The 15603-nt window shown below is 45.3% G+C and overlaps 1 protein-coding gene across 1 annotated transcript; it reads right to left on the reverse strand.

Annotated features, from left to right (window-relative positions):
• Positions 1–229: 229 nt before the first annotated feature.
• Positions 230–15030, reverse strand: ILDR1 (immunoglobulin like domain containing receptor 1). The gene is made up of 8 exons (XM_053386120.1): positions 14686–15030; positions 9939–10109; positions 8598–8747; positions 7903–8022; positions 5815–5961; positions 4410–4514; positions 2352–3181; positions 230–569 (listed from the first exon to the last, which is right to left on the reverse strand). Exons 1-8 carry the CDS (start codon positions 14747–14749, stop codon positions 528–530), a joined length of 1629 nt encoding a protein of 542 aa, XP_053242095.1. The 5' UTR covers positions 14750–15030; the 3' UTR covers positions 230–527.
• Between the last annotated feature and the right edge of the window lie 573 nt (positions 15031–15603).

The following is a 15603-nucleotide window of genomic DNA, read 5'->3' on the forward strand; positions in this document are numbered from 1 at the left end:
TTATCTTGGTTAATTTCTGTTTGCTCACATTGCTCAGCAACTGAGCTGTCTTGTACAGTTCATTCAGTAACCGGTTCATGTAAATATCAAATTGCAAAGTCTGATGCAATCCAAGGCTACTTTCGTCAGGCTCTGAGTCAGGCCATTGGCAATCAGTTAATTTCAACATGTATTAACCTTAGGTGTATTGGGTATGCAGTTGCAAGATACAAAAATAAAGCAATAAATCTTGTACAAATTATTCCTGTACAAAGTGTGTTTTTAAAAGCCAACTGTCTAGCAAATCCTAGAGCAGGGATGTCGGGAACTAGATGTTGCTGAAAAGGAGTTCCATCTCATTCCTGCTTTATCAGCAAAACGATGCTTTTTCATGAACCACTGCATTGGAAATCAAAGTGTCCAAGATGAGGAAATCCAGGCTGAAGGTGGTTGAGATGAAACAGATTCCTCCTGTTGGCTGCTACACTGAACAGCTAATGACTGTTTTGATTTGCGGACATTTTTTTTACAATAGCAGGAAGAAAAGGCTAAATGACAACGCTTCTTCCGCTGCGAGAACTGCCTTTTTCCTAGAAGAGAAAAAGAAAGCTAGTAAGCAGCTGTTAAGCAGCCATAATGGGGAACAGCGCAACAGGTCACTGATACTCACCCTCCCTCCCTCCCAGGCTGTTAAACAGCAATACTTTCCCTACTGGGCTAACCCAACCACAGTCTCATTTGAGGCTGCTGGATCTGAATGATGCTCATCTGAACGATGGATGCTGTTAATTAGCTCCAAAATTTTGAACCTTTGTACAAGCTATTTGGGGCCGATAGCACTCACGAGGCTCCCTCTGGTTGAAGATGGATGCAATACAGAAGGGTGGTTCGCAGCAATGCAACTTTGGATATTAATGACTATCACATATTGGTGAATCAAGCTGGAATATACCATTCCTGCCCCTCTCATCTCACAGCAGATGTCTTCTCCACCTTCAGCTGGGAAACGAAGTGCTACTACAACTGGGTGCTTTAAGACTAAGCTGCACATGATATTAGTCTCACAGCTCCACCTCTGTGTGAAAGGTATTTTGTCTTGTTTTTGGAGTGTGCACAGTTTATTTTTTTTACAAATAAGTTGGTGTGGGGGCTTGATTCAGATCAGGGCCTTAGATTAGGAGGTGGGGGCTGTAAACCTTTGGGCTGCCTGCATGTATAATTTGCAATGCATAAAAAGGTTCCGTTGAAAATGCTAACGTGGAGCCCCTGACTCGGATCAGACCAGCAGTGGAAAGGATTCTGATCCAGGTCTGACCCTAATGCTACAGTTTTCTAATCCAGATTTTCACCTACCCCTGCCCACTTGCTTGCTCCGTGTGAAAACCACAACTACCACTACTTTTCTCTTAGGAGGAGAACTACATGAGACAAGTCACGTGCAGTTTTGACTCTCATCGACAGGGCCGGGCCATATCAATGTTTGATTAACTAGTATGCTCCAGACAAACACCACTGACAGCTTCCTTTCTAAAGACGCACAAGGCTTTCCTACCGTTTGCCTTAAAGGGGGCTCCATTTCTTCACGTGCTCCAAGTGAGCACTTGCAAAAACAACAACTGTGCTTCCATGCAAATGCTTGGGTGGTCTTACTTAGAGCTGTTGTTTCTCTTCTTTGCAAGGGCTCAGCAACTTACCAGGGAGGGTTGGGGCAGCAGAAGAAGAAGGCAATGCAGAAGTGGCAGCCAGGTTGGGAAAATAATAAAAAGCCAGCCCGGGGGGGGGGGGGCGGCATGGAACTCAAACCAGAAACCAGAACTCAAACCATGCCCCAGACCAGAATAGCAACACCATGCTGGCCAAGAAGAGAAGCTTCTTGGCTGGAGTGCTTTGTTTTGTTATTTGCTCTTGGGCTAGAAAGGATGCTCCCACACACTCATTAGCTGGATAAAGCACCCCAATGGCGTAAATGATGCAGCACCTTCTCTGTTCTCAAGCGTGATGGCTTCCCTGCCCCCACCCAGAGCACCTCCCCACTATCTCCCTTCCTTACTCACTGCCATGCCCCAGTCCTGGTAACTTGTTGAGCCCTTGTTGGGGCAAGGAAAGAAGCAGCGTTTGTAGGCTAGAGGCAAGCAGGGCCTGGTTTGCCTCACTCAGAAATAGCCATGAGCTTGACCATGCTTCTCTTGAGCCTATTCACGTGTCTTTGAACAGGGGCACAAGCTTTAGAAAGCAGCCCTGTGCAAATGCACAAGGCATCCCTTTCTGTATGGTTCCTGTCTTCAGCCTCTGCCAGAGAGTAGCCTGCAGCAGGGTGCAAAGCTACAAACCCATGAGATTATGAAAGAGAATATTTGCCACACTTAGTTTACCGATTGCTGCTCTGCAAGGCTTCTGGCTTTGTCGCCTTTGGCTGGGATGATTTCTACCGAGCGGTAACTAGGGGGTTTCTCTGGCCAGTCTGGAGAGCGGCGCTGGCGATGCCGCCTGCTGTTCCCTTGGAAGCGCTCGTACTCATCAGATGAACTCCACGACTCCCGGTGGGATGGTGGAGAACAGCTGCGATGGCGGCGGCGGCGGCCCTGGCGATAAGAGTCCCTGCTCCTCTGACTGAGAGGTCGATAAGCCCGCTGCCCTGAATACCTTCTGTCAGAGGGATGCCGTGCGGAACGCTCCCTTCTATCCTCCTCAGGATATGAATCAGAACTGTTCCTACCATGCAAAATGGGAGATAAGTCTGGCCTAGAACTCCGAGACCTGTCATAATGGCTGCCAGCCCTCTGCCTCTCGACTATGCGGTCTCTAGGTCTGTTCCGGAGTTCCTGGTCGTAACTGGAGTAGGAATCTTCTTCTTCATCCAAAGACAAGCGCCTCCTCCTCCTCTCCCTCTCGTCGTCACTCGCCTGGCTCCGGGGTCGCGAGGCATATGTCGACCGCCGTGGTCGTGACGAACCACTAGTTCTGCGGGAGGATGGGATGCGCTCAATGATGGGAGGCAGCTGGATCACTCTGCGTTCCACAATCTCTGAGCCCAGAGAGGAGAGGATGCTAGGATGACGACTGCTCTCAACGCGGTGCGGAGGTATCATGGGCTGGGAAACGCCAAGGTTCCTGACCTCAGACTCAAGCTGCTCCAAGATCTTGTTGGAGGGCAACTGGGTAAGTGGAGGCATCCGTGGCTGACTGCTCTGCAGAGACATATCTATGGAACAGAAGGTGGGTAGAGGGAAGAGAGACACCTGCCATGAGAGAAAGCCAGGTCAAGAGGGACTGGGAAACTGTTGCTTGACCACAGCTTCCATCATCCCTAACCAATGGCCATGCTGGCTTGCGCTGATGGGAGCTAGAGGACAACAGCATCTGGGGGGGAGACACAGATTTGCTAGCCCAGAAGTAAAGGCTTCCAATTTAGCATTAAGACTCAAACTAGATGTAGTAGCAGCAGATCAATTTGTTTAAACTTAGTCTGCTCCAAATGCATATACAGTGGGCGTGACCTCATTGGCAAATACCTGCTTTGATCACCCGATTGCCAAAAAGACAGCTTCAAAAAGTGCAGAAAAATGGGAGGCAAAGGAATCAACAAGTAGAGGACCTTCTTTAGGAGAAAAAGCTACATTGTGATCTTCAGGTGAAGGGCTGTATATAAATTTAATAAATAACAGTAATTGTTTGGAGCATTTTAGTTTAGAAAACAAAAGCAACTCAGTTTCTAAAATTTTGCCTAGGGTAGAAAAGTGGTCTCTCTCTCTCTCGGGGGGTGTGTGTGTGTGTGTGTGTGTGTGTGTGTGTGTGACCCAATGAAATTGGATGACAGTAGATCCAAGACAGATAAAGTACATCACCACACAAGGCATAATTAATCTATGGAGTTCACTATGCTACAAGATGTAATTATGGCGAATAGCTTAGATGGCTTTAAAAGTGGATTACAAAAAGAAATCCACAGAGGGGCAATCTTTCTTAAATGCAAATAGAAATCTAATTCTGTGAGTGTGAAACCTCATGGAGCCCAGGGCTGCTCCATTCGTGTACAAAAGAGAGGAACTGGTACGCCTGGGAAACTTCAAGGTTTGCAGATGGATGAAAAAAGAAACACCCCCCAAAACAACAGGAGAGGTTTCTCTTCTTCACCCCCTGGTTGTGGATTTCCCAGAAACATTTGTTGGGCTTTCTCCAAAACAACTGGTTTGTCACTATGGGAAACAAGATGCAAAATCTTTACAGAGACCAGATTACACGCTTCTATTTGCTGGTGTAACAAATAAACTCAGCCCTGACCCTCTCCACCTCTGAGCAGCTGGGTTGGTAGCCTCTGATGCTCTTTCTCCTCTGGGAGAAGCATCATCATCAAGCCAAACCACAAGCATCCAAGTCATTAAACTGCTGTAATATATTCACTCCCTTCGGACTTGTAGACGCAGCCCTACCTCTCTGTAGCAATGGGTTTAGTTGATATGAAGATGACTGGGAGTGGTGTGTCATCCATGGGAAAAGTTGTTGAGCCTGTTTCATGAACTGATGTCGTTCCAGCACTGGAGGACAGAAAAAGCAATAGATGTTATACAGGTGCACTCAAGCATTCTGGAGATCTTTCTCTCTCTCTCTCCATTTTATAGAACGGCAATATTGGAAACCAAAACTAGTGACAGGGTGGTTCCTCCTTGCTTGATTTAGAATGCCTTGAACCCGTGGAATCTTGCACCACTAAGATTAGGGTGGCATGAAACAATACAGTCTGTCCACAACAAATGTGTGGTTTTGATTTCAGACGGATATTTACTCTGGAGAAACCACATTTTCTAACATTGAAAGTACAATTCTGAATTCCTTCACACCGGGGCTTTGCCAATGTAGCACCGGCAGAGGACTTCCCTGGCGCCCACAGACTCCACTCCCCCCCTGCTGAAATTAGGCACAAAAGGAGCATTCTATTGTAGCCAATAGAGTAGTTTGCATTATATTTATGTGTGTGTGTTGTGCTGCCGAAAGGTGGGAATTAAATCTAATAAATACACAAGGTGTTCCTGACACTATCTCCGGTTCACAAATGTGTCCATGGGCCCCAAAAGTTTAGCAAACTCTGTCCTACACAATGCCCTTAACATAAAATCATGGTTTACTTCAGCATGTTCCATGAAGAGAGCATTTCTACATGCTGGAAGAGTAAACGCAAATGGCAGACAGGGATGCAGATGGGGCATAGTGGTTAGAATTTCATATCAGGGGCCTGGGAGACCTGGGTTCAAAACCTGACGCAGCTATGAAGCTCACTGGGTGACCTTAGGCTAATCATGGTCTCTTATTCTAATCTACTTCACAGGCTTGGTGTGAGGATAAAACATGACCGTGAACTACTTGGAGGAAACTACGAAGGCCCTCCTATTTGTGTACATTTTGGATAACACGGAGAGTCAGATTTCCAACTGAGCAGTATTCCCCCTCCACGACCACCCCAAATCCGACAGAGGACGTCCAAGTGGCTTGCTTGTCATTGAAGCGTGTACGAAAACAACTTTGGATTTAATTCACCTGTTCTGTTGTTATTGGAACGCGGGTGGCACTGTGGGTTAAATAGATAAATAGGTACCGTTCCGGCGGGAAGGTAAATGGCGTTTCCGTGTGCTGCTCTGGTTCGCCAGAAGCATCTTAGTCATGCTGGCCACATGACCCGGAAGCTGTACACCGGCTCCCTCGGCCAATAAAGCGAGATGAGCGCTGCAACCCCAGAGTCGGTCACGACTGGACCTAATGGTCAGGGGTCCCTTTACCTTCTGTTGTTATTGTTTCCCTGGGAACAAATGCAAGGGGCAGACAGCCTGCTTCCTGATTTACCTTTCTCATTGCAGCAGCAGCGAGTTGGGCAGCAGGCACAGCGCACATGGCAGCAGCAATGCTGAGGGCAACACTGGCACCAGCACACCCCTATCAGCATGAGGAGGAGGAGGCCACCAAGGACAATAAGGACGACAGTCAGCCAGTCTGGTGGGGGAAAGAGGACATTCAAACCTATTATCATTCCCCATCACCTTGTTTTTCTTGTTACTAGATGCCTGTACGATAAGCTTCCTGCACCAAAAAGGAAGCTTCCTGCAATCTTCCCTCACAAGATAACTCATCCAAAACAGACACGGCCTTCACACAGAGTGCTGCATTCAGACGTAACAACAAAAACTGTTTGTTTATTCCAGCGGGTAGAGAAACCCAGTCCAGTCCAAGGGCTTGTTGCATAATGGGCAGCCTTTTAAAAAAATATATATACCGTATTTTTCACCCTATAGGACGCACTTCTTCCCCTCCAAAAATGAAGGGGAAATGTGTGTGCGTCCTATGGGGCGAATGCAGGCTTCAGGAGAGCCCCACCGCCAGCCCCACAAACTTGGGGGACAGCGGGAGGCGCAGCGCGCCTTTCCCACTGTCCCCCGACTTGGTTAGAAGGCTGGCGGGGGGGAGAAGCCTGCTCCTCCCCGTCGCCAGCCCCGCAAACTCGGGGGACAGCGGGAGAGGCGCAGCTCCCAGAGTGATGCCAAAGCTGCACGCAGCTTCGGCATGGCTCTGGGTCCCGTTCTGGGGGCTGGGGGAGGGGGAAGCTCGGGCTTCCCCCACCCCAGCCCCACGCCTGGGGGGGAAATAATTTTTTTCCCCTTTATTCCCCCCCCCCAAATCTAGGTGCGTCCTATGGGCCGGTGTGTCCTATAGGGCGAAAAATATGGTACATTATTATATACAATGCACACACAACATTAAAACTACAACCATTCAAATACAGTGGTACCTCGGGTTACATACGCTTCAGGTTACAGACTCTGCTAACCTAGAAATAGTACCTCGGGTTAAGAACTTTGCTTCAAGGATGAGAACAGAAATTGTGTCCTGGCGGTGCGGCGGCAGCAGGAGGCCCCATTAGCTAAAGTGGTGCTTCAGGAAGAACGGACCTCCGGAATGAATTAAGTACTTAACCCGAGGTACCACTGTACCAACAATACAAAAATACAAACATAAATGTTACACCTACGTGACTTCCCTCCACCAGTGTTTGTCATTTCTTATGTTTATTATATTCTTATTTATATGGCAATTTGTAACTCATTTTTAGTATTGTTATTTAACTAAGATTTTGTTTTCTAAATCAACTTCACCAACTTAATCTAGACATATCAGCATGTTGTCTTTAGCACAGTGTTTGCTCATATATTCTTCAAACCATTTCCTTTGTGATCTTAATTTCTGGTTTGTTTAATATCTTATTACTGTGGTTAGTTTTGCCAATTCAACAAATTCTAAAAGCTTGTTTAGCCAATCTTCCTTTGTCGGTAAGTACAGTCATATCTTAGGTTACAGCCGCTTCAGGTTGCGTTTTTCGGGTTGCGGACCGCCGAAACCCAGAAGTACCGGAATGGGTTTCGGCGGTCGTGCATGCACAGAAGTGCTAAATCGTGCTTTGCGCATGCACAGAAGCACTGAATCGCAACCCCTGCATGCGCAGACGCGGGTTGCGAACGTGCATCCCGCGTGGATCATGTTCGCAACCCGAGCATCCACTGTAATTTCCCTTCCAGATTTTTGCAAGTAGGATCCTTGCTGCGGCGGTTGCACACAGAAATGCCTTCCTATCTCGCGGTAGCCTTTTGAGAACTGAATGCCAGTGCTCAGAAGGGCCAGAGGCAAGAGATACGGCTCTTGTCTTTGTACAGTAGGCTGCATTCCAGCAACACAAGATCAGGAATTGCTGGTGTCTTCTTCTCCCCTTTTAATATGTGGATTGAAATAAGCGATAACCCTGGAAGTAAACATCTTTAGGATCAGAGCACCGCTCATTTTTCTCCATGCTTTGTTCTCTAAAACTTCATAAATGGTAAGAAAAAAAATGAAGAGAAGGTCACCCTAAAATAAAATTTTAAAAAATAGAACAGTACTACGTACTGAGAACAATGAGCTTGACCTCTATGTCTGAGTCACCGCTTGTATCTCCTGGAGCTTCAACATTACAGTAGTAGACTCCATGGTCCCACCACATCACTTCATTGATCAGGAGATCTGCTTCTATGAAGAAAAAACACAGCATGGCGAAAGTAGGCAACTGGGTGATATTCTTCTCATACCATGACAGCACATTCCTGAATTGCAAAAATTATTGTGCAAACAGACTTTTGGAGAGCTGAAACTACATTCCGAGTCATTTACACCTCCATAAGATACAATTACTTTGTGCTGCTTAAGGCTGTGTTTCCTTAGCACTAATGAGACCTCTACAGAAGAAGAAGAAGAAGAAGAAGAAGAAGAAGAAGAAGAAGAAGAAGAAGGAGGAGGAGGAGGAGGAGGAGGAGGAGGAGGAGGAGGAGGAGGGGAGGAGTTTGGATTTGATATCCCGCCTTCCACTCCCCTTCAGGAGTCTCAAAGCGGCTAACATTCTCCTTTCCCTTCCTCCCCCACAACAAACACTCTGTGAGGTGAGTGGGGCTGAGAGACTTCAGAGAAGTGTGACTAGCCCAAGGTCACCCAGCAGCTGCAGGTGGAGGAGCGGAGACACAAACCCAGTTCCCCAGATTACGAGACTACCGCTCTTAACCACTACACCACAATGGCCAGTTTCCCAGTCCCTGCTCAAATGGTCTTACTGTTCTGAATGGTTATCCTCCGCTGTCTGTAATCAACACCAAGCACAGGTTCATTTTGCCCTCTTCTCTGAGCAACAATGCGTATTTCCCGCTGATTGTCATTGCAGTCGTTGGAAGGGTCCTGGCCAATAGCTAGGCCTGCTTGATAGGCTGCAATAAACAAAGGGGATGAATTACAAAATGAATGCCAGTTTATTTAAATCTAAAGTTTTAAATTCATAATAGCGCTCCTTAAAATTCCAGTGAGGAAAGATCACACTATGTTTATTACCTGTCCCTTTATAACTGGTAACAACAGAAAAAAATTATGGGAGTAGAGAGGAGAAATTACCAAAGAGTTAATTAACTTCCAGAGACAGCAAGCTCTGATGCTGTATGAACTGCAAACTTTGCTGGGCATATGGGGAAACAATGTGGGATGAGACTTTGGGATATATTTGGGAAAAGTTGGCAAGCCCATCATTCACAGTCTGAATCAAGGATAAGCTATCAGGATTTGGCACAAAGAGGGAAGAAAAAATTGGTGGACATTAGACCATACAGATAACTAAAACAATGCTTTGGAAACCCAATACTTTTAATCTAATTTTACAATAGTGAAAGCTATTCATGATTCAAATTGCAAGAACTCTGAGCATCTCACTAAGCCTATCCAGACTGAAGGAAGATGGGTAAAAGGTCCACAACTTTTGGCTAGCCTTGATAGCCTGCCAGCATTTTTGACTGTAGGGACCTTTGCTCCTCATTCAATGAGGGATATAATCCCTTTTCCAATATCGCAACAAGTTCCAAATTGGCTCTAGGGTGCCTCTGAAAATAGGGTGTGAGGTTAAAGATAGTCCCTCACTGCCCCCCATCTTAGAAGGTGGGCTGGGGTTCATCCATGTCAGACTACAGGCCAAAGTGCAGTGCAACACAAGTCTCAATCCTCTTCCTGAATTTGTCGGCACTCTCTGGTTGAGCTCAGTATTAGAGGAGAAATTAGTCTTAAACTTCAGATTTTTCCTTTTGAATTGCTAGAGCCAAAAGAGAGCATGACTGAAAGTGAAAGGCTCCCTTTCCTAAAATCACAGAGCCCTTTAGGGTTTCATGCATTCCAAAGATAACACAGTGTCTTAAAAGTGAAAGCACAAGCAGTCATTTCCTAAGGCAGCATTTTCTAGCTATCATTCCATCCATTTTGGTTCAGAGACCGAAGAGATCAACTTCCCCATTATTTGGCTGTGGAGAACAACAAGCCAAACAACTGTCTTCCCTGGGGCTCCCTCCCTCCTTCCTGCCTCTTCTCATGTGTGTGGAGAGCAATCCTTGGTGGTGGCCGCAAGAATTAGTGGCACTCACCAACACTGTAGTAGTCAAGGATGGGATCCTTGCAAAAGGACTTATAGCGCCAAGTAACTAGCACATCCTGCAGTGGGGCAGAGGTACTGTAGTCACACCTGAGGGTCACAGAGGCAAATAAAGTTGTGTATCGCTCAGCAACTGGCACAGTCACCAGGATGGAGAAGCAACCTGCAATGAAGAACATGAACAACAGCTATCAGTAAGCATATGAAAAGCACCCCTATGTCCCGGGGGCGGGGGGGGGGGAATCTACCAATGCAGACAGCAAACTAAGTATACAGAGATTTAGTTAAAAAAAATAAATCAAGTTAAATAAAGTTTTTCAAAGGACTGGTTCATTACTTGTGTGACTGTGCAGACATATTCTACAGTTTGTGTCTGGTCTGTACCCACAGGACTTACTTCTTCCTAGTTCTGGATCTGATAGGGCTTTGGAAGACAGCAGTGCCATAATCTTTGAATTTACCAGCAGCAAAAGCAAGTGTAAGATAGATGAAGAAATGTCATAGGGAAGAAGCTGTGTAAATGACAGCTTTATTCAGGATGTCCTAGAAGTTGGGATGAAGGCAGGCCTTGTAATCTCTCACAATAAGGGTAGGGGAGGCGTAATAGTTTCACAAATGGGGAATGTGAGTTCTTCAGGGTGGCCAAACCTGTGGGAAATCTATGTTTCGAACTTTATACTCCCTGCTATAGCAGAGAAGATCCATATACAACCTACAGGAAACTGATAGTTTCAGTCACATTTGATGCCAGAGGGAACTAGAATGCTTGCATATCCCTACATGAGCGCTGTGCCTTAAAAGTCTCAATTTTGCCTGGGAGAGTAATCTGAAAAGCAAATTAGGACAAAATGTACACGAAAGTTCCCACCAACACCCTCCAGTGAAACTAAAAGGGAGAACCAGCATCCCCTATATAATGGCCTGATTTCAATCAATGAAATGTTACATCGCCAATCCATTGGCTATTGAAAACCCTGAGAGTGAGGGCTAATCCAGAGTTCCGCTTTCACCTAGGAAAACGCGCTCTTTACTGCTGAATCGGAGTGAAGGTCAATTTGGTTTTCCGCAGATAGCTGTGTTTCAGTGCTAAGGAGTGGGGTTTTCCCTGAGAAAGCAGTAGGGCAAACAGAAAACTGCTTGGACTCATGCTTTCTGGGCACTTGACAAGCAGAGCTTTCAGAGTCTCCACGACAAGTATACTATAAAACAATTAACAAAGAACTCTACAGTCTGCGCTACAACTCTACTCTGAAACACATTTTCCTTTTGCCAAGCAGGAAATGGTGGTCACATTTCTTTTGTTCACCTGGAAACAATCCATTCAAAGACCCAACCCAAACCAGCACACCCTTTTCTGAGTCTTTGTTTGCTAATCCATTAGATCAGGGGTCAGGAAACTTTTTCAGCAGGGGGCTGGTCCACTGTTCCTCAGACCTTGTGGGGGGCTGGACTGTATTTTTTTTTGGGGGTGTGTGGAATGAACGAATTCCTATGCCCCACAAATAACCCAAAGGTGCATTTTAAATAAAAGGACATATTCTCCTCATGTAAAAACACGCTGATTCCCAGACCGTCCGTGGGCCGGATTGAGAAGGCGATTAGGCCAGATCCGGCCCCCGGGCCTTAGTTTGCCTACCCATGCATTAGATGTTTTACGCACCCTAAACTAAGCAAGCCTTTTCTAAGCAAGCACCCTAACTTAGGAAGCGCCAAGGGCCTTCTGGCAGTTCCCTCATTGCGAGAAGTGAGGTTACAGGGAACCAGACAGAGGGCCTTCTCGGTAGTGGCGCCCACCCTGTGGAACACTCTCCCTTCAGATGTGAAGGAAATAAGCAGCTATCCTATCTTTAAAAGCCATCTGAAGGCAGCCCTGTTCAGGGAAGTTTTTAATATTTAACACTGTACTGTTTTTAACACTTGATTGGGAGCCGCCCAGAGTGGCTGGGGAAACTCAGCCAGATGGGCGGGGTATAAATAATAAATTATTATTATTATTATTATTATTATTATTATTATTATTATTACTACTACTATTACGGGGTTTCCCATGGGTTTTCTGGATTTCTTTCAGGAGATCTTGCAGGCTGGTTGGTTGCTGGGCTCCCAGTTAGGTACTCGTTAACAACAAAGGAAGCTGTTTTATACGGAGTCAGATCATTGGTCCAGCTAGTTCCATACTGTCTACCCTGACCGGCTGTAGTTTTCCAGTGTTTCAGGCAGTCCCCTATCTGGAGAAGCCAAGGTTTGAACCTGGGATCTTTGGCATGCCAAGCTGACATTCTACCACTGAGCTACAGCCCTGTGTCCTTCTTACACCTCTTACGCCTTTTCTCACATGACATTTCCAGCATGTCCACTCAAGTAAAGTTTGCCATGTCAAAGAAAACTTTCCCTTTTCTACCACCTTTTTGGATTTTACCCTGGTACTAACAATCCCCAATCTCTCTTCTTCTTTGGAACAGCCCTCACTACTTTTTGTTCAACTTTTTCAATAACTCATTTTCTGGAAGAGCTCTGTATCTATTGCTTGCTTCCAAGAACAGTGGTACCTTGGTTTTCGAACGTAATCCATTCTGGAAGACCGTTCGAGTTCTGAAACGTTTGAAAACCAAAAACTCAATAGCCAGCAGCTAGGCCTTAGGATCTTGCACTCAGTGGAAGCCTCGTGGCATGTTCGACTTCTGAGGCGTGTTCAAAAACTGAAGCATTTACTTCCGGATTTAAGGTGTTTGAAAACTGAAATGTTCATCAACAGAGACGTTTGAAAACCGAGGTACCATTGTACCTTGCAAGGACATTCTACCTGGGCTATATCCCTAGGTTACACATGATGTGCACCTGCATATTTTTGAAAACATGCTAGTTTTGGGGCCTGTATGCTAGCCCTTGCAAAACAGAGCTTTACTATTAATTTCCTCCTCCAAGCTTCACTCTAAGGTCCCAGGGTGGGTTACAATAATTAAAACATACTATTAAACACACACCCCTGACTCCAGTCTTCAGTGTTCCAAAAAGGCCTTTTCCCTAAATGCAGAGCAGTGGTTTGCAGTGGTGTATAAAAACATGCCATGAGCAACTGTGCTAATATGTGTATCAAATATGTGTAAAATATCCTGCCCCAACTCATATGTCAAGCTGAAATCCTATCACTGGGAGCAAGACTCACTGAATTTAATGGCTCTTACTTGTGAGTTGACACACATGATTCCATTGTAATAGATAAATCAGGGTTGAGACTTCTCTAGCACTTTGAATTTAACAGAGTACAAATATTTTTTTCTGACTCATGCAATAGGGAGGTTGCAGGCTTGTATGTAGGTTTTGCCACAAAAATAAGATATATACTATTAATTCCACACTATCAACATTGATGTTTTTGGGACAGCTAACAGTCTATGAAAAGTAGAATAGTTTATCAAGAAAACAATATACAGCATTAGACAAAACATAACCAAGCAGGAAATAAGCGGAAAAGAGAGAAAGACTTGTTGTTAAATCTAAAAAAAATCTCAATTATAGCCAAATACAATTTAATATAATACTATCGCTATACTATTTAATACTATTAAACAGCTTTTAAATACACATTAGGTTAGCCAGACTCCTGTGTTTTCCCTATCATAGGTATACACGATAACACTAGGAAAGTATTCAACACATTAACAATACCAAAGATATCAACAGTACTTGAGATAACATAATATAAACACTGTGTTAGATAGAATTACTCAAACACACTTGACAGCACCTAGTTGGAATGAAGTGCCTTTACAAGAATTAATGGCCAGGGGCTTAAGAAGTGCACATACTGGTTATTTTTGTGGCTGTGACATTATTACTGCAATCCTAAACGTATTTACTCGGGAATAAATTAAACTATGACAGGGCTCAACCTATCTCTGGCTGCACGGCTGTAACTTCTATTTTGTGTGTTCAAGTGAGCACTGTTAATACAGGACAGAATGTGAAGACACTTGTTTAAAAATACAATTTACATTTGAATTATAGACACAAGAAATATATTTAGACTGCAGTTCTAATTATACTTACCAGGAAGTAAGCCTTATTGAAACCAATAAGGCATACTTCCATCTAGTCTAATTCATTGCCATTACACATTGCACTGTACATGCATTTTCCTCCAAAGCAGCCGAGCTACAGTCTTATTGATAATAATCAACATCTTATTTAAAGTATGCTGTACCTAATATCTAGGAGGGCAATGGGGACATAAACCAGTAAACTTTTTACATGCTTACACATATGTACAGTAAATAGAATTGTGGCTAAACTGTTTACACCAAATGTTAGCTAGTACATAGATTTCCACCCTTTCTTACTTGTATTTTTGTGGAGGACAAAAGTTATTTGCATATGTATCACTCCGTGTGCATGTAAGTTTACAACTACAGAAAATACGATTTTAAAAGGTGGGACACACACACACACATATATGCTGGGCAATTTTACAACCTCTCCTCCCTGGGACCAAGAAGGTCAAAATAAAAACAATATGGAGAGACTTAAAACATGTCCGATTAGCCCCGAGACCTGCCTTTGAGGAAGGTACTGTAAAGAAGCGAAGGAGCAGGAAGGAATCGGGCGGGAGGAAACTTTAGGAGACAATCATCTACTAAAACCAGTCGCCGCCAGCAAGGAAAAGACGAAAGATCACGGAGATCGGGAGGCAGCTCCTTTCCCCCTTCCAGCTCCGGTCCCCGCCGCCCCCCACGACTCACCTGTCGGGAGCCAGCTGAGGCCGAGAAAGAGCCCTAGGTGTTGCCATCGCCAGCTCCAGGCCATGGCGCCGCCTCCTCCGCCCACCGGCCGGATCCCTCTGCGCAAACAAACCTCACCCTCTACTCCTAACTCAGGGAGGTGTTGGCCTTGCTTTTCCGCTTGGGAAGGGAAGCCTCGCCTTTTACGATTATTGTTATTGTTAGTATTATCTGGAAAGGAGCGAGCCGCTGCAAGCAACTCCCTTCCTCCCTCGGCTCGATCTCCCCCGGCACCTGTTGCTGGAGCGCTTTCCCATTTCCTCCAGCTGCGCCCTAAGGCGCATTCCGGCAGGTGCTTCGCCTCTCCCCCTGCAAGGAAGGACGAGTCCCGCCTCCCGGCTCGTTACCTGCAGCGGTTCCTCGCCAGGCCTCTCCTCTCGTTTTCATTTCCCCGAGTTCAGAGCGAAGAAGAAACTTCGTTTGTACAAGCCAGATGACCCCTGCAATTTAATCACTGAAGTTCTTCTATGTTAAGAAAGGCTTGCCTTAACACCCAAGTTTTTAAAAGAATGAATGAGCCCCCCCCCCAAAAAAGGCGGTTTTGGCTGTGCGCGCAGCCCGATCCTGTGCAGCTTTAGGTGCGACCACCTATTAAAATCAGTGGGCTGCATTGTTCAAGCATCGTTAAGAAAACACCATCTTTATTATTATCGTTCATTAAATTAGTGTTCCGCCCTTCATCCGAAGATCTCAGGGGGGTTGACAGCATTAGAAATACAATATAGAAACACACAAAATACATAATAAAAACAAGAGCAAAAGAAAAACGAACCAATAACCCCCCCCAACATGTAGTAAAACACTATTAAATTATATTGGGGTCAGATCTAAGCAGGCATATATTGCGTTGCAACAGTTCGATCCTATGTAGATTTTAGG

This window comes from Podarcis raffonei, chromosome 4 (assembly GCF_027172205.1).
Source record: "Podarcis raffonei isolate rPodRaf1 chromosome 4, rPodRaf1.pri, whole genome shotgun sequence".
NCBI lineage: Eukaryota > Metazoa > Chordata > Lepidosauria > Squamata > Lacertidae > Podarcis > Podarcis raffonei.